At 41.2% G+C, this 23,068-nt stretch overlaps 1 protein-coding gene across 1 annotated transcript in view; it reads left to right on the top strand.

Annotated features, from left to right (window-relative positions):
- The window catches only part of HIVEP2 (HIVEP zinc finger 2), a 95,520-nt gene extending 80,724 nt beyond the window's left edge, over nucleotides 1-14,796 (top strand). Inside the window, exon 6 of the mRNA XM_053460867.1 lies at nucleotides 13,281-14,796. Within this exon, the coding sequence (XP_053316842.1) occupies nucleotides 13,281-13,892 (612 nt within the window). The 3' untranslated portion in view covers nucleotides 13,893-14,796. The remainder of the gene's footprint in view (nucleotides 1-13,280) is intronic.
- The last annotated feature ends 8,272 nt before the right edge of the window (nucleotides 14,797-23,068 follow it).

Genomic DNA, 23,068 nt, shown 5'->3' with positions numbered 1-23,068 from the left:
ATATGTGAAAACTTTATAACTTAATCAATACAGGTAATGCTAACTCCCAGCTATATTTCATGATATATACATCATATATTTCCCTTTTAGTAAACCTAGGTTTGACTACATATAGTTTAGAATACCCACTTATTTGTAAGCTGACAAACATCTTCCCATCTTCTACTCTGACAAGTAATGGAAACCTTACATACAGAATGGATGCAGCTTCTCCAGCCGTAGGGCCAAAGTATTAGGTAATATTCTGGCACCTAGTATGCTCCTTTTTTCTACATCAGAAAAATGTGGTAATAAGGTGTGTATGTGCTGTAATTTCATTATAGGATCACCTACTTTTGTTCCTTTAGTCACGGGCAGATCATATACTCATACTCATATACTCATATGCTGAAAAAAGCAATATGTAGTTCACACAAGTAAAGAATTAAAAAATTTAATGAGAGAACACCTTTGTGCAATTAGAGATTCCAACACTAATAAACCAGAGGGGTTTACATTTTAGTAGCAATATGGAAGGCACTAAACCTTTCAAATGCCAAATGATAGAAAGAGTTAGAACGTCTATTAGAGGCGGCGATAGGATGAGATTTTTGTCAAAGGGAGATCTTTTATATTTTTTATTTGGGCACTCATATACCAGTGGGTTTACATTCTGAGTGGAATGTAGGTCATTTCTTTTAGCAACTCCTCAATATACAGGTTTTGCATTGACTATTAGACATGGTCATAGTACATTCTCATTAAATATAGATAGGAGTTAGCATTACTTATATGGGTTAAGTTATAAAGTTTTCACATATTCTTTATAAATGTATAGTATGTAAAAGTATTTAACAGGTCCTAGTATCCTAGTATTATTATTTAAATGATTTATAAATATCTGTCAGGACTCGGGTAATCAGGTCTGGTAGGAGCCCATGCACAGGGGATACTTGGGGTTCGGTCTGCATGATTATACAAACAAAGACACCACAAGCAGAAAGTGAGAATTCTTACCTGGGAATTCCTTTTCCTTGTCCATTTCCAAGGTGGCACAGGAGAAGAGAAGGCTCCGCCTACCAGGTAGGGCAGGAAATACTATAAAAAAAGTAGACCTCAAAAAGTAGACTCAGACAAATAAGTCTACGAGCAAAAGTAAATTTAATGGGCGGGATTAAAAGTGTGCCACCTTGGAAATGGACAAGGAAAACGAATTCCCAGGTAAGAATTCTCACTTTCCTTGCCATTCCAGGTGGCACAGGAGAAGAATTAGCAAGATAGGGAGGGAAGGATTCCAGTCTGCAGGACACGACGACCAAATTGAGACTCGTCAGAGAGATGAAGATTCAGCCTGTCGTGCCTTATGAACGTTTGAATCGATCTCCAGGTCGCTGCCTTGCAAATGAGAGACGGATTCACCCCAGAGAGTTCAGTCCAGGAAGTCGAGATGGATCTGGTCGAGTGTGCCTTCAGGCCGGAGGGAGGTACTCTTCCCGCGGAGATGTAACATAAGGTGATTGCGTCCTTCAGCCAGCGGCTTATGGAAGCCCTGGATACTGCTCTGCCCTTGCGGGTCCCCGCAAAAGACAGGAAGAGAGTGTTGGATTTCTTCCAGGCAGACGTACGCGAGAGATAAGACAGGATACACCTCCGCAGGTCTAGCGAGTGGAGTTCCAGCTCTATGGGATTCTTGGGATCCGGACATAAAGTAGGTAAGACAATCTGCTGATCCGAATGGAAAGGTGAGACTACTTTAGGGAGAAACTCTGGTGGTAAACGGAGGATAATGCAGTCTGGCAGAATCCTGAGAAAAGGTTCCACTCTGGAGAGAGCCTGGAGCTCACTCACCCTCCTAGGGGAAGTGAGGGCTACTAAAAGGACCACCTTGTAGGTGAGTAGCTTTAGAGAGGTATCCTCTAGAGGCTCAAAAGGAGACGTGGTGAGTTGGTGCAACACGAGGTTAAGGTCCCAAGGTGGAACCGACAGACGGAGCCTAGGGCGAAGTCTGCACATCCCCTTAGAAAATCTGGAGATCCAGGGATGGGAAGCCAGATTGGAGTCCAAGAAGTTGCTGAGAGCTGAGATCTGGACCTTGATTGTAGCGGGTTATAACCCCTTATCGAAGCCGTCTTGTAAAAAGCGCAGCACCTCACGGATGGATGGAGAGGATACTTCGTGCCCATTGCACCAGGTGATGAACGTTTCCCAAACCTTCTGGTATTTAGCAGCCGTAGTCTTCTTGCGGCTGGAGAGAATCGTTTCCACCACTGATGAAGTTAATCCCTTTGAGGTCAGGATCTCCCTTTCAGAAGCCATGCTGAGAGGTTGAACTGGGAGGGATCTAGGTGGAGAACAGGGCCTTAAACGAGAACATCCTTCACCTGAGGAAGAAGCATGGGCTCGTCTATGGCGAGGTTGGTAAGGTCTGAAAACCAGATTCTTCGAGGCCAGAAAGGAACAACCAGGATGACTCTTTGAGGGTTTTCCCGAATCTTCCGGAGCACTCTGGAGATAAGGGGAAGCGGAGGAAAAACATATGCAAGATCGAAGTCCCAGGCCTGCGAGAGTTACTTCCAGGGCTCGGGGACGGCCGACTGGTGAGAGAGAGAAAAACTCCTGTACCTGTTTGTTTAGGTGCGTGGCCATCAGGTCTATCTGAGGAGTACCCCATTTCTGTGAGATGAAGGCGAAGACCCCTCTGTTTAAGGACCATTCTCCCGGAAGTACTGAGTTCCTGCTGAGGTAATCCGCCTCCTGATTCAGTGAACCCTTGAGATGAACCGCGGAGAGTGTGCAATGACTGAACTCCGCCCATCGGCAGATCTGAGCGGTCAGGGTCTGCAGGCGCCTGCTTCTGGTACCACCTTGTTTGGAAAGATAGGCCACAACGGCGTCGTTGCCTGAAAAGATCCTGATGGACTTGTGCCGCAGGATTGGAGACCAGAACCTTAGAGCCCTCCAAACCGCTAACGGTTCTAGAAAATGTATGTGCCGGTCTGATTCCTGAGGAGACCAAGTTCCCTGGGTAATATTGCTTCCCATAACAGCCCCCCAGCCTCTCAAACTGGCGTCGGTGGAAATTACCACCCAGTCTCTCGTCTGCCAAGAGAGTCCCTGTGAAAGATTCTTGGCTGTCAGCCACCATTGGAGTGATTCCCGAACGAAGGGAGAAAGTCGGACCTTCTTGCGAAAGGACATCCTGGAGCGATCCCAGTGATCCAGTAGGAACTGTTGAAGAGGTCTTGCGTGAGCAAGTGCCCAGGGAACCGCTGAGATGGAGGCGGTCATTAGACCGAGCAATGACATGATGGCTCTGATGAACACCGACTTGTTCTTTAGGACCTCGTGCGTGAATTCCCTCAATCTTAGGATCTTGTCCCGAGGGAGAAACGTCTTCTGTACGTGTGAGTCGAGGATCATTCCCAGAAAGGTACGACGTATGTTTGGAAGCAACTGTGACTTGAGTATGTTTACTAGCCATCCTAGGTTGTAGAGGGTCCTGAGAGAAACCTCCAGCTGGGACTGGAGCAAAGTTGCTGAGGCTGCTACGAGGAGCCAATTGTCCAGATATGGGACCACCTTTATGCCTTTTTTGCCTCACGAAGGCCACGACCACCGACATGAGCTTCGTGAAGATCCGAGGTGCTGAAGCAATTCCAAAAGGAAGAGCCCAAAACTGAAAATGTCGAATACCTTGAGGTAATGGGACGGCCAGACGGAGGAATCTTTGGTGGTCTCTTCTGATGGGAACATGTAAATAGGCATCCCGCAGGTCTATGGTGACCATGAAGTCCCCCGAAGAAATGATCTCTGTGGCGGACTTCAGGGATTCCATCCGGAACCTGTTGTATCTTATCTGTATGTAGGTTGATTATTAGCCTGAATTTCCCGGATGGTTTTGGCACGACAAAGACGTGGGAGTAGGTTCCCTCTCCTACCTCCTGATGAGGGACCGGGACCAGAGCCCTTTCGTGAATTAGGTTGTTGAGAGTGGAGAAGAAGCCCGATCTTTTCCAAGGATCTGGCGGGGGCATGGACATCAGGAATTTCTGGGCAGGTAGGTGAGTAAGTTCCAGAGCATAGCCTTGCTCGATGATGTGAAGGACCCAGGGGTCTGAGGTGATCTCTTCCCAGGCATGAATGAAACCGGTCAACCTGCCCCCTACCTGAAGCCTGCTGGCGTCAGAACCTTCCTGCTTTACCGTCCCTTCCTCTTCCTCTCTGGAATCTTCCTCTTGTGTAGGGTTTACCCCGAAAGGACTGGTAGTCTTGATTGGAGATTGAGGGCCTGTAGGACTCTCTGTCTCTTGGAGCTCTGTAATAATTTGACCTGAAACGAGGTGGTCCTCTCCTCCGAGGTAACCAGTGCTTGTCCCCCGTGGTGGATTCTAGAATCGTGTCTAGATCGCTGCCGAAGAGGTGGCTCAGGGGAGCAGAATGCTGCACAGCTTGTGTTAAGAGGCATTATCTGCAGACCACGACTTAAGTCAGAGAGCTTGCCTAGAAGCCGCTGAAAGCGCAGTGGCTATAGCAGACGGATGGAGGCATTAAGGGTAATACAGTCTGTAAGCAAGAAACCGGACGTATGGCAGGAAAAAATAAATACCGGTAATAAGTCTTTTGGCAGGGAGCCCACTTGGAAGAGCACGAAAGGCAGAGAGCCCACTTGGGACGGCACGAAAGGCAGAGAGCCCACTTGGGAGGGCACGAAAGGCAGAAAGCCCACTTGGGAGGGCACGAAAGGCAGAGAGCCCACTTGGGAGGGCACGAAAGGCAGGGAGCCCACTTGGGAAGGCACGAAAGGCAGGGAGCCCACTTGGGAGGGCACGAAAGGCAGGGAGCCCACTTGGAAGGACACGAAAGGCACGGAGCCCACTTGAAAGGGCACGAAAGGCACGGAGCCCACTTGAAAGGGCACGAAAGGCACGGAGCTCACTTGGAAGGGCACGAAAGGCACAGAGCCCACTTGGAAGGGCACAAAGCAGGTAACCAGGAATGGTACAGTTGCAGAGCCACAGCAGAAAGGTCCACAGACTTCAATACAAAGGGGACTGAAGGGCAGGGCAGGTTCATAAAGGCAGGGTAATCCAGGTAACAAGGCCCAGCTGAATGTATTAACTAGGGCTCAACCCAGGTAACAAGGCACACCTGATCCTAGTAATTGAGTTCTGAGTGCTTCAGAGGGTGGAGGGTGGCCACTAGTGGTAGCAGAGTTATATACCACAGGTATGAAAAAGCCATGGTTCAGGCAGCGAAAAAGTGGTTCCTGACAATATCTGAAAGATTGTTTTTACCTACAATTGTTTTAAATTGATGTGGGATAGTGGCCCAAGTTGTACACACTCCCTCATTAAGTATTTGCTATAAATACCACCTAGGAGGAATGGGTGTGTATCTAGTCCAGCAACGTGGACAAAACACTTTGGTGACTATTGAGTTTTTTTGTTTTCTTTATTATTTTGTTTTTTGTCCTGTGTCATTGAAGAATTTACTATTTTTACAATTGGAATTAGTACACATCTAACAATACAACATTAAATTTGATTCAAGAATACAGTTAAATTATGTAAAGATGAATACCAAGAGATGTTTTGATATACTTTATTAATACCTCTAGCAGTAAAAACAATATATCGAAAAAGGTTACCATAAAGTTACAGACAGTCAACAATTATAATCTAATAACATTGTAATAACATATGTACTTAACTTCAGAGAGTATCAGCATATCAAATTACTCCTTTGGTGTTCAGTTTCCAAAATGGCTCTAGATACCAGGTTCTAATTTTTAGTTACAATACTAGGCACTAAACTAGTCCTAGCTTCTTGGCATTTAACTATCCCAAGATAGAAGAGCAGCTTTCTATCTCATACCTTTTTTCTGGCAAACTTTCACAGCTCCCTTACCGTCTGCCATGCTGCTTCCTTCCCCTCCTTCCAGCCGCTTCTGCTCCTCCCCCTTCTTTCTTGAGTTCCTGATATCCCATTGTTCTTGTTCCACATGGCTTTTCATGTAGGCAGCCATTATCTATGGTCTTAGATAAACAATATATGTACACATCATCACTCAATCTCTAGTGCTACCTGGTGGTAGAGGTAATGCACTTCTTAAATAATAGAACTAATTGGTATTGTAATGTATGCCACAGTTAGGGGAGTGGTTTATCCAAAGGGAGATACAGATATTGCGCCTGTGATGTGAATCACTAATAATGGATGACGCAATCCACGTCCACTACATTCCACCTCGATTCACATCATATAGCAATGATACATAAATGTATCTCTCCAGGAAATAATCCTCCCCACTATGGCACTCATTTCACAGATATCTTGTACATACGAACATATAAAAAAATAACAGTTATAATAACCCTAAATGTTATTCCCAAAATAATCTCCAACTGAATCTTTCCCTCATGTGACACTCCTCTTGATCTTGATCCATCTTGATCCTGTCAAGACAGCAATTCCAATAAAATGGAACTACATGCTCCCTGCTGTTTGAAGTGTCTTATCCTCAATAGAAATCCAGGATGTCTTAAAAAAGGACACCAATCTCCTAGAGTGAAAATAAGACACAGTGAAGCATCACACTTATCATTGCACTACAAATCATGCACAACAGTACATTTGCTGCCTTCCTGCCTAAAGCCTAGTAACCTCCATTAATATCATCTTCCTATAATAGCATTATCCCTCGGTCATCCTTATACTACCAGAGCTGATTTGGATATCCAAACAGATTTCTAAAACAATTCAGTTCCCAGGGTTCTGAAAACAATACAACCCTTCCACAAAGCAAACATCAATGTTTTATTTCTTTACATCAACCCCTTCAGTTTAATCAGACAAGGTGTCCCTTCAGTCACAAGCACTAGACTCTGTACTGTAATATAGGGGTTATGCACTAGAGTTTAAACACACCAACACATGGCTTTAGAGCACTAGAGCGTAAACATACAAATCTAACTTTATGCGATAAATGCAGAGTAAATACACGGTATTCTCATTAATAATCTTTACTGCATCCTGCCAGCTACACCAACTGTTGTGGTCATGGCCTGTTTTATGCAGAATTATGCTAATATTTAATACGCAATTTAGACAAAACACATCTAACAATACAACAATAAATAAGATCCCCCCCCCTAGTAACTCATGCGGGGGGGACCGATAATAAAGAAATCCCCCGCAGGGCCGTAGGAACCCGCGCTGCAGGAGGAGAGAGGGGTGCCGAGCGGTAGTTTTCAGCAACCGCTCGGTGTCCTTCTGTCTCCTCTGCTCCCTGCCGCCACCCGACTGCAGTGGTGGGAGCGTAAGGCGTCTGTTTCGGTGCCGGCGCTCAGCATTGAAGCTGCGTGTATCGCGGTAGAGCAGCGAGACAGAGGCTTCGCGCTCCCACCACAGGACTGCACGGTAAGTGACCTACAAAGGGGGGTAGTGAGAGGGTAGCTAGTGAGAAGGGGGTAGGGAGAGGGTAGCTAGTGACAAGGGGGGGTAGGGAGAGGGTAGCTAGTGAGAAGAAGGGAGGTAGGGAGGGGGTAGATAGTGTGAGAAGGGGGTATTAATGTGTGGATGAATTGCTTTAATTATTTGTGAGCTGGGCTGTTTGGGGACAAAGTTGGTTCACGCTGGGCTGTTTGGGTACAAAGTTGGCTCACACTGGGCTGTTTGGGGACAAAGTTGGCTCACACTGGGCTGTAATTTGTTTGTGTAATCTGAGTGCTGGTCAGGTTCTATGTGGAGAATGTGGATGCCAGGGCTGACCTTTGGGGTGTGCAACCTGTGATCTATGCTGTAATTTAGGGGGTTTTTCTCTTTAATGCTGAGTTTATATGTGAATTCCAGTTGATTTATACCTGCAAAGCTGGGTTTATGTGTTATTCTGTTGATCCATATCTGCTATGCTATGTTTCCATACATTATTTATATATACCTGCAAATACAGAGTTTGTAGGTCTTATTCAGTTAATCTATACCTGTACGTGCTGTTTCCATGTGTTGTTTATTTGATCTATACCTGAACTACAGGGAGTAAGTAAAAGAGAGGTGTGGTTTAGTGAATGAGGGACAAAGGGATTTAGGGGATGATTACGGGAGGGGGGATGAGGACCTCTCAATGTCACAGAGTATACACAGAAACAAAGGTTGGAATGCAGCACTCAGTTGTGAGATGGTGTACAAGCCAGGGTACCACCAAGTCCTTCTAAATCCAAAATAGAGAAGCAGAGGCTCAGCACTCAAATGATAAGGTGAGTTTATTTCATAGAGGCAACGTAAAAGACCTGTGTGTCGAAACATTGCCTGTGTGAAATAAACTCAATTTACCATTTCAGTGCTGAGCCTCTGCTTCTCTATTTTGGATTTAATGTCAAGGAGTAGTCAGAAGGAGGGAAGACTGCACTGACTCTCACAGTCTTCCCCTAATCTGGGAGCGGACGGAGTGATTGCATATTTTTGTTACAGAGCAGTGTTTTCCTATATTTAATGTATTAAACGTACATTATTTTTACCAGTGTTTCAAGTTATATATTATTGTACGTGTTTGCAAAAAAAGAGATGGGGAGAAAGTGGGGATCTGATGGGGGAAAATGCTGCCCCCCCAGATTTTTAGGGGTTCCTACACCCATGGGTATCGCCCACATGGCTTTTCATGTAGGCAGCCATTATCTATGGTCTTAGATAAACAATATATACAATATAACTCACTCTCTAGAGTGAGTGATGATGTGTACATATATTGTTTAGTGTGCTACCTGGTGGTAGAGGTAATGCACTTCTTAAACAATAGAACTAATTGGTATGGTAATGTATGCCACAGTTAGGGGAGTGGTTTATCCAAAGGGAGATACAGCTGTGACGTGGATCACTAATAATGGACGACGCAATCCATGTCCACTACAGTAATAAAGGGTAAAACAGTTTTAATTTTACACATGGTCTCTCTCACAGTTCTTAAGATCAAGAATATTTCTTTAGCCTTTTAGGTTTTCTTTAGCTTTTCTTGAGTCACCGTACCCAGTCACCTGCTACACTCCATTAGGATCCAGTAGATGACCTGTTTTCCATAAAGTATTCACTAATTGTAAATAAATAAAATAGCGCATGGAGGGCACATATACAGTATACATAATGAGGTCAGTTAACTATCATGCAGGGATCAGGGACTGTAACATTACAAGTGTGTCCCTAAACACCACCTTCTCCATTAATAACTAAAAACAGAGATACATTTATTTATTGAAATACATTTTATTTTTATTTATTTTTTTAAAATGGGTAGATGAACATTTGTAAGTCTATAATGTATATGAAATGTGCCTAAACTGATATGTTATGCACTCTCACCTATGTGTTTAATCTAGGTAAATGTACAACCACATCTGTTGGATAAAGTTACCAAGCGGACAACTGCTTTTAAGAACACTATTTCCATAACTTTTATAATTTGGATTTTTTGGGACATAATAAGAGAAAAAATGTCATTTTTTATGTTTTTACCAATATATAATAATAATAATAATAATAATATGGAAACCTAAACTAGGTATCTATGAATAGGTTTATTTGTCCTGAATAAAATATTTAGGTTTCCATGCCTAAAATGTAAGTTGTCGCATAAATGTAATTATACCAAAAAAAAAAAATTGTCTCTGCCTTTGATAGGGAAAAATCGGTACAACCCCCATCACTCAAAAGGATAATATGTTTTTACTGAGCCTCTTAGATGCAGTGAGTCAATTTTAGAAAACAAATTAAGTTATGACCCATAAGCATTTATCACAATCCCTAAGTCCACAATATTTCCTTATCTTGTTGTTCTGAAGTATTGTTTAAATATAATAATTTTCATATCTATTATACCATGATTTTAACTGTTAACCCCTTCCTGACTCAAGAGGTACTAATATAGCTTGCGTTTCTTACCTCTGAGTACGTAGGACAATATAGTTAATTTTCCTCAAGAGTAGCATTTTCACAACGATCGGCAGCAGAGCAGCTTCTAGACGCTGCATGGATACCAGTGAAGGTACTTACACGCATGTGATGGGGTTTTAAATGCATCACATGCATGAAAGCATTCAATAGAAAGCAATGTTAAAAAAACATTTATGTAGCAAGTGCTTGCCCAAGTAAGACCATTAGAATGCTAGATTTGAAAAAAAATGTACCAATTTAGACCCCACAATGTTCCAAAAGCATGACAGACATCTGGGACATCTGTAAATTGTGTTTTTTTGTGTGTACATTATTTTTTGAGCCTTTACAGGAGATAAAACAGGCAGACAACAGGCTGACTGGCTCTTATCTGCAGTGAAGTTCATTTTTATGTTTTTGAAAAAAAAAATTTTAAAAGAGAAAAAAATTGAAAAATAAAACTGGGGTATTGGGTATTGAAGCTAAACATACATGGTATGGGCAGAGGAACCATTTTTCTCAGACTAATACATCTGATAAAATCTACAGAGCAGAATAGATATGCAAATGACAATTAACCATTTCAGTACCCATAAAGAAAGCTGTGTATTACCTCTACAGGCAAGCAAGGATTATATTATAATTTAGGGCAACTTCTACTGAATGCCCTGTGTACACCTCATTCCCCTGTCCCCTATCAGCATTGTTTCTGTATCTGCATAGAGATATCAGAGGAGACCAGACAGTGACTGGAGAAGCTGAGTGAGTAGATGGAGAGGGGGCAGAGAATAGGGCAAAGGCACAGACAGGGCAAGGAAGTTTAGGGAATGCTTTTGGGGAATGGATAGGATTATGGGATAAAGGCAGGGGACACAGAAAAAGACCTAAGGGGAGAGGGCTGTCATGGACTTGGTCCATACAGACGACTGTAATGACCCAGAGCACCCAAAGATTGTGTTCAGGAGTTATTGCGCAGAAGCGGAGTTGGACAGGGCCTGGAGCAGGGCGACTGCACTCTCCCAGTGGGCATCTAGGGTTGTGCAGCCACATACCAGGGCCCTGACATAGCAGCTGATGTTGACCAGAACTTGGAGATATCCTGCAGGCACCCTGGAGCAGGCATGAAACATAGCACTAGAATCATGTACAGGATGCTGCAGGCTGGGAGTAGGCAAGCTAAGCAGAGTAACAGCAGAGACATAGCAAGCGAGGGGGACAGAGTGAGCAAGGGACAGGGAGACCAAGCAAGGGACAGGGAGACCAAGCAAGAAACATAGCCAGACAAGACATACATGTACTGGACACAACAAAGGACAGGGAACAAGGAACACAAGGGATGGAGTGAGGAGTGATCCTCGGACGCTTCTCCTTTAAGCAAGGATAGGACATCAACTGGAACATGGGGAGAGAGAGGAACCGAAATCCTCCAATGATTCGGGGAAAAGAGGGCAAAGGTACATAAGAGACAGACAAACATGAATACAGGAACTAGCCTAGGACTATGTGATAACAATTGGAGATTCCGTCACATCATATGGCCATAGTATGCTTAGCCCACCACTATGCCAAAGTTGTAGAAGCACTAAACCCTCTCTACTGAATTACTAATAAACTGAAACTAAACATTGACTCTAAACACAAAACCAAGAAGGACATACCTATAGACTACAGACTGAGACAAACATAACAAACGGGTGGGGCACGCCTTATAAAGGAAACAGAGCAGAAGCTAAGAGCAAAACCGGAATCAAAGAATCAGAAGCACAGAACAGAGCATTTGGAAATCCAGGAATGGATTTCAGCAAAGGGGAAACTTTAGCGAGACGGGAGGAAACTCTAGCGAGATAGGAGACAAATGGAAAAAAATTTCATTTAGCTAAAAAATAAAATAAAACTGTAGTACCATTTTAAAATTATGCAGTGATGTCACCATCAGGGGAACCATTCAGTTCCAACAAAATGTAAAAAAAAGTATGTGCTAAAATTAGCTCTGTATCTTCCTAAAAATCTTGACATGGAAAGAGTTAAAATACTAGGATTTCAAATACCTAAGGGGTGTCGTCTTTAAAAAAAAATGAATGGTATAATGGGTTAAATTTGAGTGGATCGGGTTCAGAGATGTCCCAAATAGGACATAGGTACAGACTGACTAAAATGAAAAAAGCACACTTCCCAAATGTGGCCTTTTAGCCCCGAAACAGACATGCATGGGTGATATCATTGTACTCGAGAGATTTTACGGAACACATATTGGAGTGTTGTTGGCAGTTACATATACCAAGGGCTGTAAATTTATACCTAAAGTACAATGTGTGTGAAAAAGAATACAGAACAAATTACTACCACAAAAGCTGGTGGTAGCATCTCATGCATTAAAAGGGTTAAAATACCATCATTTGAAATGCCTTGGGGTGTCTAAAAAATATGGTTTGATGGGGTATCACTGTACTTGGGGGATGTTGCTAAACACATATCGGAGTGTTGTTTGGCAGTGTCATATACCAGGAGATATAAATGTATTCCTGAATTACAAGTTGAAAAAACCACAAAATAAATTTACTACCAAAAAGTATGACAAAGTAGAATTAGTGCATGGAAAGGTTTAATATACCAGCATTTTAATTTGCATTGGCCAGCCCAATGATGTCCCAAATAACACATGGGGCAGAGTGACCAGATTTGGAAAAAATGGTTTTGAGATGGCAAAAGTCTACTTATACTTTATAACAAAAAAGACAAAAAAAAAAGATACATTAAAACATTGGGTATTTCTAAACTCAGGACAAATAGTAGAATCTATTTAGCAGTTTTCTTTCATTAGCTTTTGTAGATGAGTAAAATATTTTTCTAATAAAAGTGAGAAAACATGCTTTTTTTTTTTTTACCTTTTTCAGCATATTTTCTTTTTTTTATAGGAAAATAGATATGATAAAAAAAATCATATCTGGAGAAAGCCCTTCGTGCCCTGAAAAAATTTATATATAACGTGTGTGGGTACACTAAATGGGAGAGGAGAAAATTAAAATGTTAACAGCCTAGGTCACGGAGGGTACAAAAAAGTCATATTGTTGCAAATAAGGATTTTATGTACTTTGGATGTATAGACTTGATTTGCAGTTTTTTCTTTGACATTGATTTGCGAGGTCAAGTTAGAACCCTGTGATTTCTATAAAGCAATATTACGTTTTATTCTCTGTTGTCTTGCCTCTGTACTTTTTATTGCTTTCAACTATTTTACATAGATTTGGCTTATATTGATTTAATATTTCAAATAAGATTTTTTCCTGTTTTGAGGATCTTTAACTATAGATTAGTATTGTAGATATTTATTTGTGGACACCATTTTCAAATTATGTATTATATATTCTTTACTTCTACAGAATTTAAGAAAGAGCTGGACCCAGGTTCCATATACAGGACTCTCAACAGAAGATGTTCCTGAACATCAAAGCACTAGAATGACTCCAGATGATCACAGTGACTATATTTTTAGCCACCTTCCATTGCACTCACAGCAACAGATTCGAGCACCTTTACCAATGATCCCGATAGGGGGGATCCAAATGATTCACTCAATTTCTACAATTCAGCCTGGTCCCCCTCCCTCTACAACCAAATCCCTGAACCCAAGAAGCCCAGAGAAAGGAAATATAGCCTCTGAGTCATGTAAGATATTGCATCATGAGAAACATTTTTCTTCAAAAGACCCTTCAAGAGCTGCCTGGACCATCTCAAATGCAGCAAGGCAGCGCTTCAAACCAATGGAAGGGGAGCAGGAAGAAAATATACATACTTGCACAAAAGGCATTGCTTGCCTAAGGATTGCCACAGAGGAAGGTCTACCACTGAACCAGGACCAACTCTCAACTGAACCCAATAAAAAAAAATCATTACGCGCACAGCTTGGCATTAGGCACTTTACTGAACCTGAGGTATGTCCTTCAACCACCCATGTTGACTTGCACATAGAAAAAGACAATTTGAATACATGACCGTCTACACCAGCTCATTCACAATTCTATAAAAGATATAGCAAAATTAGGATTTCATAAGAAAGAGGATCCACAAAACACACATTAAGTGAAAGGCACATCACCTGAATCTAGTGAATTCTGTTGACTTGGATGGGCATGTAAGCTTTATGAGTTTTTCTTGTGGAAGAAAACACATTCACGGCATGTCTGATTTACTTTAAAGAAATTCTCCCTGAAATTACCTTTATTAGAACAAGTAATTGTGTGTGTCTATGTGTGTGTGTGTGTATATATATATATATATATATATATATATATATATATATATATATTCTCAAATCACTAACTATATACCCCCCAAGATCTGACCAAAATAAACTTCCTTTTATTGGGTCTTGATAGTACTCATTGTACAGATGTTTGTGCCTTTTTCTTTCCTTTGCTTATATTCTTATAAGCATTTTAGCATTACTCTTTAGAGTTTGTGTATCTGCTTTGTAATAAATGTAATTTCCTTGCCTTTTTGGGGCATTGAGTAAAGTCAATGTAAAGAAAATAGCATCAATATATGTGAGGTTGCACTAAAGCATATTTTTTATATAACTGAACCTAAGCAGCTTTTATGTACAGCTTTGTGTAATACTGATATTTATTTTCTTTATTTCACAAATTGTCCTTTTTTTCTTAATGTTGTGAATTACTTTTTTCTATGTGAAGCATGAGGCTGCATAATTAGAACAGAAATGTATAGTGTAAACAAGATGTTTAAACTGAAAAAAATGGTTAAGCAAATCCGATTAAGGGTGTAATGGTCCGTTTTTAACGCTTGTACTATTGTGTCCTTTGCTGAATTGATTATAACTTAAGTGCTGATTGTGATTTTAAAACTATTGTAATGTAAAGCATTAAAAGTATGAATGTGCTTATAATGCCTTTTTTTCTCTCAACATAGTATGACTACATAACAAGTATTTCAGCTTATGCCAACATGTTATTGTGTATACTTAGTTACTACTTATGGGTAAACATTCTGTCAAGATGTATATGTACAGGTGCATCACTTGTATAATGATATGTAACTCTCAGTTGGACACACAGTCACCAGTTCAATTTAGTGCAGTGTCTTAAAAAAGTGATAAAGCACATCAAACTGTATGGAACAGGGTTATCTGCTGTACTTTTTTAGTAGATTCTAATTCTGTGAAATGAAGTTTGCATATTGCATTACAAATCAAATAAAAAATATTATTTTTAGGCAGTTATGAAAAAATGCTTTAAAGTAAGAATAGTTTCAAAAATAGATATAACATTTTATTTTTATTATTTAACAAAATGTGAAATACGTAAACAGAAGAAACATGTATATAAACTCAATATTTGGTGGCTTCCAGATGCAATTGCACACAGTTTTTTGTTTTTTTTTTAAGGATCTTGGCAGGTGAGATGTTTCAAACATCTTGTAGAACGAACTAAGGATTTAGGCAGCCTAAGCTGCTTCTCCTAATGTATTCCCAGACATACTTGATTATGTTGCGCTTGAATGGGAGGGAGCTGCCATAACTTCCAGGACTCCAGGAATGTTTTTTAATGGCTTTGACTGTATGTTAAGGGTCGTTGTCATGTTGCATAATACATTCAGAGCCAATTAAATGCCCCCCTCTCCAATGCTGAGAAAGGCAGATACTTATCCATCATGAAATATAGATGGATAAGCATCTGCCTTACTCAGCATTGGAGCGGTCATTAATGCTGACCAAGCTCCCAACTCCATTTAGTCCCAAACTTCCAAGGAACCTCCACCATGCATCACTGTTGGCTGAAAAAACTCATTCTTGTACAGCTCTCCAGCCCTTCAGAGAACAAACTGCTTTTTGTTACAGCCAAATATTTACATTTTTTTCTTGTCAGTCCTGTGCACCTTTTTTCTCTATCACAGTTTCTGTGTGCTTTTCTGAATAGTTGAGTTGCTTGGCCTTATTTCCGTGTCATAGGTATTGTGACGGGACTGACCTGTACCCCGACTGGGTACTCCCGCCAAACATTGCTTGGGACACCAACAATTAACCCCTTCATCGCCAGGCAGAACCAGCATTGCAGAGAGAAGGAGGGACGTCGCTGCACCAGAGCTGCTTTACCACTGTGGCTAGCCGAAGCTGAGCTACACCGTGTGGCTATTGTCCTGAAATGTACAGTAAGGGATCATAGCAGCTTACCCCAAGCATTAGACAGCACTCATGTTGAGGTGAAAACAGGAGTTTATTTGGAAACACAGGGGTATTTAAACAGTACAAGGGGTTGATTTACATCCAATAGACACACAAGGTTCTTCATCCTGCCTCCTTTGCACACGGCTCCGTATTTGCACTCAGCTCATCTATTGTAGTCTGTGGGGGAGGATGGTAAATACGGACGGCCACAAGAAACCTGCTGGATATCAGATTCAGGTGCAAATACTGGCCATAGAGGTCTGTTATGATTTGGCACTCCTTACCAGGGCACATAGTCTGTAGGGAGGAGGCTGGTATGGCTTTTTGGCTCCAAGTCTTCAATGAAAGACCACTTATGCAGATAGTAGATGGGTGTACCACAATCCCACTGTTTACTGCCAATGTCGAGCACTGCTGGAGATGTTCAGGTTGAGAAGGGAAGTATGAATGACGTGTCTGTCATCTGTTGCACTAGGTTTCCTTGGCCGACCAAGGGTGTCCATGCTCCTCAACATTAACAGTTTCTTGTTAATGCAGTTAAATGTTAAAGACTACCTTGTGTCTTGTGGCTTTGCTCAGTCTTACCATGGTGACATTACACTTTCTTTAGCCACCTGACCTTGTTAGTGAGTCTGGCTGTTCCTTAGCCAGTTTTATTCCTACTACAGAGCCTTTTCTCTTTCCTACAGAGCCTTTTCTCTTTCAGTTAATGATTAGCACCTGTTTGGTATAATTGTTTAGTCATGCTCCTAACTATATGCAAGTCTGACAATTTTCCAAAAAGAGCTAAACATTTAACCATCAGGTTAAATGTAGCATTTATTCACCTAAATTTTAAAAGACCATGATGGAACTGGGAGTAACTTAGAAATAGTCAACTCACAAGTCACCAACATGTTTTGAAGGCAAAGGGCGGACGCACCAAACACAGAATTGATTTGGCTTTTTCTTTGTTTACTTTTTATTTTGTTAAATGAAAATTAACATGATAAACTATTAGGTTAAATAAATAGAAAATAAACTGTTAGGTTTATTGCAGGGTTATGTACTATAATCCCCATTATTCATGTACAGTTCTTATAGCATAGCATGGTACAGTGTAGCACATAGTGAAAATAAACACATAGAGGGCCTGACATATGTTATGCAGCATTAATCCCATTACTATATATATTGACCCAGACAACGATGGTTGTTCTACATAACTCCCATAGAATTATCTATTGAGCTGGACATTGATAGTGGTACGGCATAATCCCATCATTATATGCACGTCAGATATTGATGATTATCTACTGATATACTGAGCCTAAAGGTGGTTTGGTATAATCTATATATACTGATTCTGACAGTGGCACCAAACTCCCATCATTACATAGTGATCCAGAAACAGATGGTGGTACAGCTTAACTCCTTTCAAATATATTTTATTAAAGTTTGCAATATATAACAACAATAAAATAAGGGGATAAACAAGATGAAACAGGGGAGGGAAAGGGTCTCCATCCATCAAACATAAGTATCAATGACAGTATCATACAGTCAAATGTAAGAACACGTAGGCATATACATATATTAGGCATATATTAGGCTTATACACAAACAGACATATTGAAATACCATGTGTCACGGACTGGGTCCAAGCTGGTGACTTGAAGGACCCAGTGCGCCCGATGTAGTTTGCAGGAGTCACGATGCAGTAGCGGAGTCTGGGGCAGGGCCTGGTTGCAGGGTGACCACACTCGCCCAGGCGTTGAGCACCTAGGTTAGTGCAGCCAAACACCAGCGCCCTGATATGGCAGCAGATGAAGTCCAGTACAAAACGAATCCTGCAGACACCCTGGAGCAGGCATGAAGCATATCACATGGATCACGAGCAGGATGCTGCAGGCTGGGAGAATGAAGGCTAAGCAAAGGGTTAATGTAGCAGACACATAACAAGCAAGGGAAAGGGAGACCAGGCAAGAAACATGATATGAGATATACACAAGAAGTGGCTAGAAACATGACATGAATAGCGTAAAGTATAAACAGGCACAAGACAAGGAATAAACATAACCTGACAAGACATACATGGTACAGGGCACAACAAAGGACAGGGAAGAAGGCAAGGAACACAGGGGAAGGAGTGAGGAGCCGGAACCCTCGGACGCTTCTCCTATAAGCAAGGATAGGACATATTAACAGGGACATGGGGAGAGGAGAGAGGAACCGGAATCCTCGGATGATGCAAGGAAGAAGGGCAAAGGTACATAAGAGACAAACAAACATGAATACAGAAACTAGCCTAGGACTACAAGATAACTATTGGAGATTCCGTCACATGATATGGCCATAGTATGCTTAGCCCACCACTACGCCAAAGTACTCCAATGACGGTGGGTCCTAACGCTAATCCCTGCTGACAAAGATACAAAACAAACCACACGTATAAACCAAACACACAGCACTGAGACATACCTTAGACTGCAGACTGAGACAAACAGAACACACAGGTGGGGCACACCTAATAAAGGAAGCAGAGCTGAAGCAAAGAGCCGGAGCAGAAACAAGGAATGGAAAATAGAACAAAGCAAAAGGAAATCCAGGAATGGATCAAAGTAAAGCAGAGAAACTACAGCAGGACAGATATGCAGCTCCGCAGCCTGGGCAGACCGTGACACCATGGTTGTTTTTAATGAGTGCAGGAGAAATAAAAATATAAAAAATAAGAGATGTAAAGTAAATAAAATATGGAAATATCATCGGGGGAACATGAAAAAAAATTACTAGTTATGGAGTTTGTTTCAAATTATTAGCTTCCCACATATCCCAGAAATACCTGAGGTTGTTTACACGAGTTGAGGGACGTCACATTGCCAGTTCATATCCTTTATTCTCCACTATTAAGGAAACAATTTCCGTAACAGTAGAAACAACAGAGGACTTCCAATATCTGGGCAGAACTGATGCGGCTGCAATTAAAACATGCCCTATTAGTATCCTATCAATCCTAGTTATTGTGGTCGATAGCATTTTGAGTAACAAAAGTTCTGGGGAAAAGGGTGCTATATTGCTCACAAGTTTATAAACATCCCTCCAAAACATATGATTTTTCGCACAAGTATTCCCACCAAACATGGGACATGGTGCCCTCACCCCCACATCCTCTCCAGCATCTATCGCTTACAGAAGAGTTCATCTTGTGGAGCCCAGCAGGTGTAAGATACCAGCAGTAAATTATTTTATAATGAATTTCCAGATGATTGGAGCATTGCGTGATGCCTTTCAAAGCTGACACTATTGAAAACCATGTTTCCAAATCGAATCGTAAAGTAAGTTTCCTCTCCCACGCAAGCATGAAATCTAATTTCTCTACAAAATTGAATTGCCCATTAGTGACTGATAACAGAGAGAAATTGTATTTCTTTGATAAGGACTATGGATGCAAACTCTTTCCAAGGATGATAATTGGAATTCTCCCATTTTTTTGGCCCAACACAGGAACCTGATAGCAGTCCTGCAATTTAGTCACAATCATGGTGTGCTCAGATTCCATACCCTCTGGTAGGCCAAATTTCTCTTTCATTGATTTAAAAGACCTCCCCCGGGTTAGCCCCCCCATATTAATTTTTTTTACAAAAGATCATGGCATTTGTTAGATCTTTGTTAGATCAGGTTTGATCAACTGTTTTTTTCGTTAGATCAACTCTAAAATAGGCAATATTAACAATCTTTTTCAGGGGGGGCTAACCCGTAGCCAGCCCCCCCTCAACAAAAATTTCAACAAAACGTTACTGATTATGATAGCTCTACGTTAGATCAGGTTTGATCAGACAAAATTTTTGTTAGATCTAGTCTAATTACTGAGATATTGCATATTTAATGAGGGGGGGCTGGCCCCCCCTCAACTGAAATTTTGATTTTTTTTAATGGATCTTGGTAGATATTCGTTAGATCAGGTTAGATCAACAGTTTTTTTCGTTAGATCTACCACGCAGGAGGCGGTATTCACAATCCTATTTTGTGTGCGGGGGATGGGTACACATACAATCTGGCCCCCCCTCAACTGAAATTTGGATTTTTTTTAATGGATCATGGTAGATATTCGTTAGATCAGGTTAGATCAACAGTTTTTTTCGTTAGATCTATCACACAGGAGGCGGTATTCACAATCCTATTTTGTGTGCGGGTAATGGGTATACATAGAGGCTGGCCCCCCCTCAACTGAAATTTGGATTTTTTTTAATGGATCTTGGTAGATATTCGTTAGATCAGGTTAGATCAACTGTTTTTTTTCGTTAGATCTACCACGCAGGAGGCGGTATTCACAATCCTATTTTGTGTGCGGGGGATGGGTACACATACGGTCTGGCCCCCCCTCAACTGAAATTTGGATTTTTTTTTATGGATCTTGGTAGATATTCGTTAGATCAGGTTAGATCAACAGTTTTTTTCGTTAGATCTATCACACAGGAGGCGGTATTCACAATCCTATTTTGTGTGCGGGTAATGGGTATACATAGGGGCTGGCCCCCCCTCAACTGAAATTTGGATTTTTTTTAATGGATCTTGGTAGATATTCGTTAGATCAGGTTAGATCAACTGTTATTTTCGTTAGATCTACCACGCAGGAGGCGGTATTCACAATCCTATTTTGTGTGCGGGGGATGGGTACACATACTGTGAATGCAGAGAATAAAAAAATATTGAAAGTTATCTATACATTGTGTTAGGCAAACTGCAAGAAAATGCCTAAATTCGGAGAAAAATGTGTTTTAAATGTGTCTGTGGAGTCTGTTATTTATGACATTACCTGATACCTCCCAACATCTCTGCAAATTGGGACGCTGGCGCGCATGTGCATTGCTGCCATCAATCTTCCTAAACTGTGAAGATCAGAGTGTCAGCGTTACCGCGCATGCGCGCTAGTGCTGTCACTGAAGCTGGCAGTGTTACTGCGCATGCGTACAATGCTGAGCATGTCCAGTAGTCGTTTTCTGGTGACCCAGGCACCAGAGAACACGATCAGGACCCGCAGGATTCTAAATCCCGAATTCCATGGAACAGAGGTAGAGCTCAGCAGGACAGAGCCTCCAAATCGTGACTGTACTGCATTAATCGAGACAGTTGAGAGGTATGCACCTGTGGCTTGATGTGCAAATGAACAGGCATGGATCTGTAAAATCAAAAGAAGATTGTGAGTAGATAGATCTAACGAAAAAAACAGTTGATCTAACCAGATCTAACGAATATCTACCAAAATCCATTAAAAAAAATCCAAATTTCAGTTGAGGGGGGGCCAGCCCCTATGTATACCCATTACCCGCACACAAAATAGGATTGTGAATACCGCCTCCTGTGTGATAGATCTAACGAAAAAAACTGTTGATCTAACCTGATCTAACGAATATCTACCAAGATCCATAAAAAAAAATCCAAATTTCAGTTGAGGGGGGGCCAGACCGTATGTGTACCCATCCCCCGCACACAAAATAGGATTGTGAATACCGCCTCCTGCGTGGTAGATCTAACGAAAAAAACAGTTGATCTAACCTGATCTAACGAATATCTACCAAGATCCATAAAAAAAAATCAAAATTTCAGTTGAGGGGGGGCCAGGCCCTATGTATACCCATCCCCCGCACACAAAATAGGATTGTGAATACCGCCTCCTGCGTGGTAGATCTAACTAAAAAAACTGTTGATCTAACCTGATCTAACGAATATCTACCAAGATCCATTAAAAAAAATCCAAATTTCAGTTGAGGGGGGGCCAGCCCCTATGTATACCCATTACCCGCACACAAAATAGGATTGTGAATACCGCCTCCTGTGTGATAGATCTAACGAAAAAAACAGTTGATCTAACCTGATCTAACGAATATCTACCAAGATCCATTAAAAAAAATCCAAATTTCAGTTGAGGGGGGGCCAGACCGTATGTGTACCCATCCCCCGCACACAAAATAGGATTGTGAATACCGCCTCCTGCGTGGTAGATCTAACGAAAACAACTGTTGATCTAACCTGATCTAACGAATATCTACCAAGATCCATTAAAAAAATCCAAATTTCAGTTGAGGGGGGGCCAGACCGTATGTGTACCCATCCCCCGCACACAAAATAGGATTGTGAATACCGCCTCCTGTGTGATAGATCTAACGAAAAAAACAGTTGATCTAACCTGATCTAACGAATATCTACCAAGATCCATTAAAAAAAATCCAAATTTCAGTTGAGGGGGGGCTAGCCCCCCCTCATTAAATATGCAATATCTCAGTAATTAGACTAGATCTAACAAAAATTTTGTCTGATCAAACCTGATCTAACGTAGAGCTATCATAATCAGTAACATTTTGTTGAAATTTTTGTTGAGGGGGGGCTGGCTACGGGTTAGCCCCCCCTGAAAAAGATTGTTAATATTGCCTATTTTAGAGTAGATCTAACGAAAAAAACAGTTGATCAAACCTGATCTAACAAAGATCTAACAAATGCCATGATCTTTTGTAAAAAAAATTAATATGGGGGGGCTAACCCGGGGGAGGTTTTAAAAGTTAGTAAAGAATTACCAGAAAAAAAATTGTCCAAATGGGTAATTTAGTAAATTTGCCAATTTTTAGGGAAAATTTGTAAAGAATGTTTTTCTAATATGGACAGGGAATATTTCCTGGAATGGGCCTTCGAAAATAAAATATCCCAAGCCTTTAAAGCTAATTCAGTTGTTGGGAACATTTTTCTAACAACAGGTATTTTACCTTTAGGAAGCCAAGTTAGCTCATAGAAAGAATGTGGAGATACTCTTTCATTTTACATTGCTAGCCATTTAGAATTATATGATCTAGAGTTATATCTTATAGCTGAGGCAGCATTAGTAGCATAGTAATACCACTTAAAATCTGGAATACCTAGTCCACCACAATTTCTAAGGTTTTGTAGAGTGGCCAATTTAATCCTGCATAATTTATTACGCCAAATGAAACCTAATAGATTGGACCATTTTAAAAA

This window comes from Spea bombifrons, chromosome 3 (genome assembly GCF_027358695.1).
Source record: "Spea bombifrons isolate aSpeBom1 chromosome 3, aSpeBom1.2.pri, whole genome shotgun sequence".
In the NCBI taxonomy this organism is placed as follows: Eukaryota; Metazoa; Chordata; class Amphibia; order Anura; family Pelobatidae; genus Spea; species Spea bombifrons.
The sequence above is the reverse complement of the archived record's forward strand: the minus strand, read 5'-3'. Positions and strand labels throughout refer to the sequence as shown.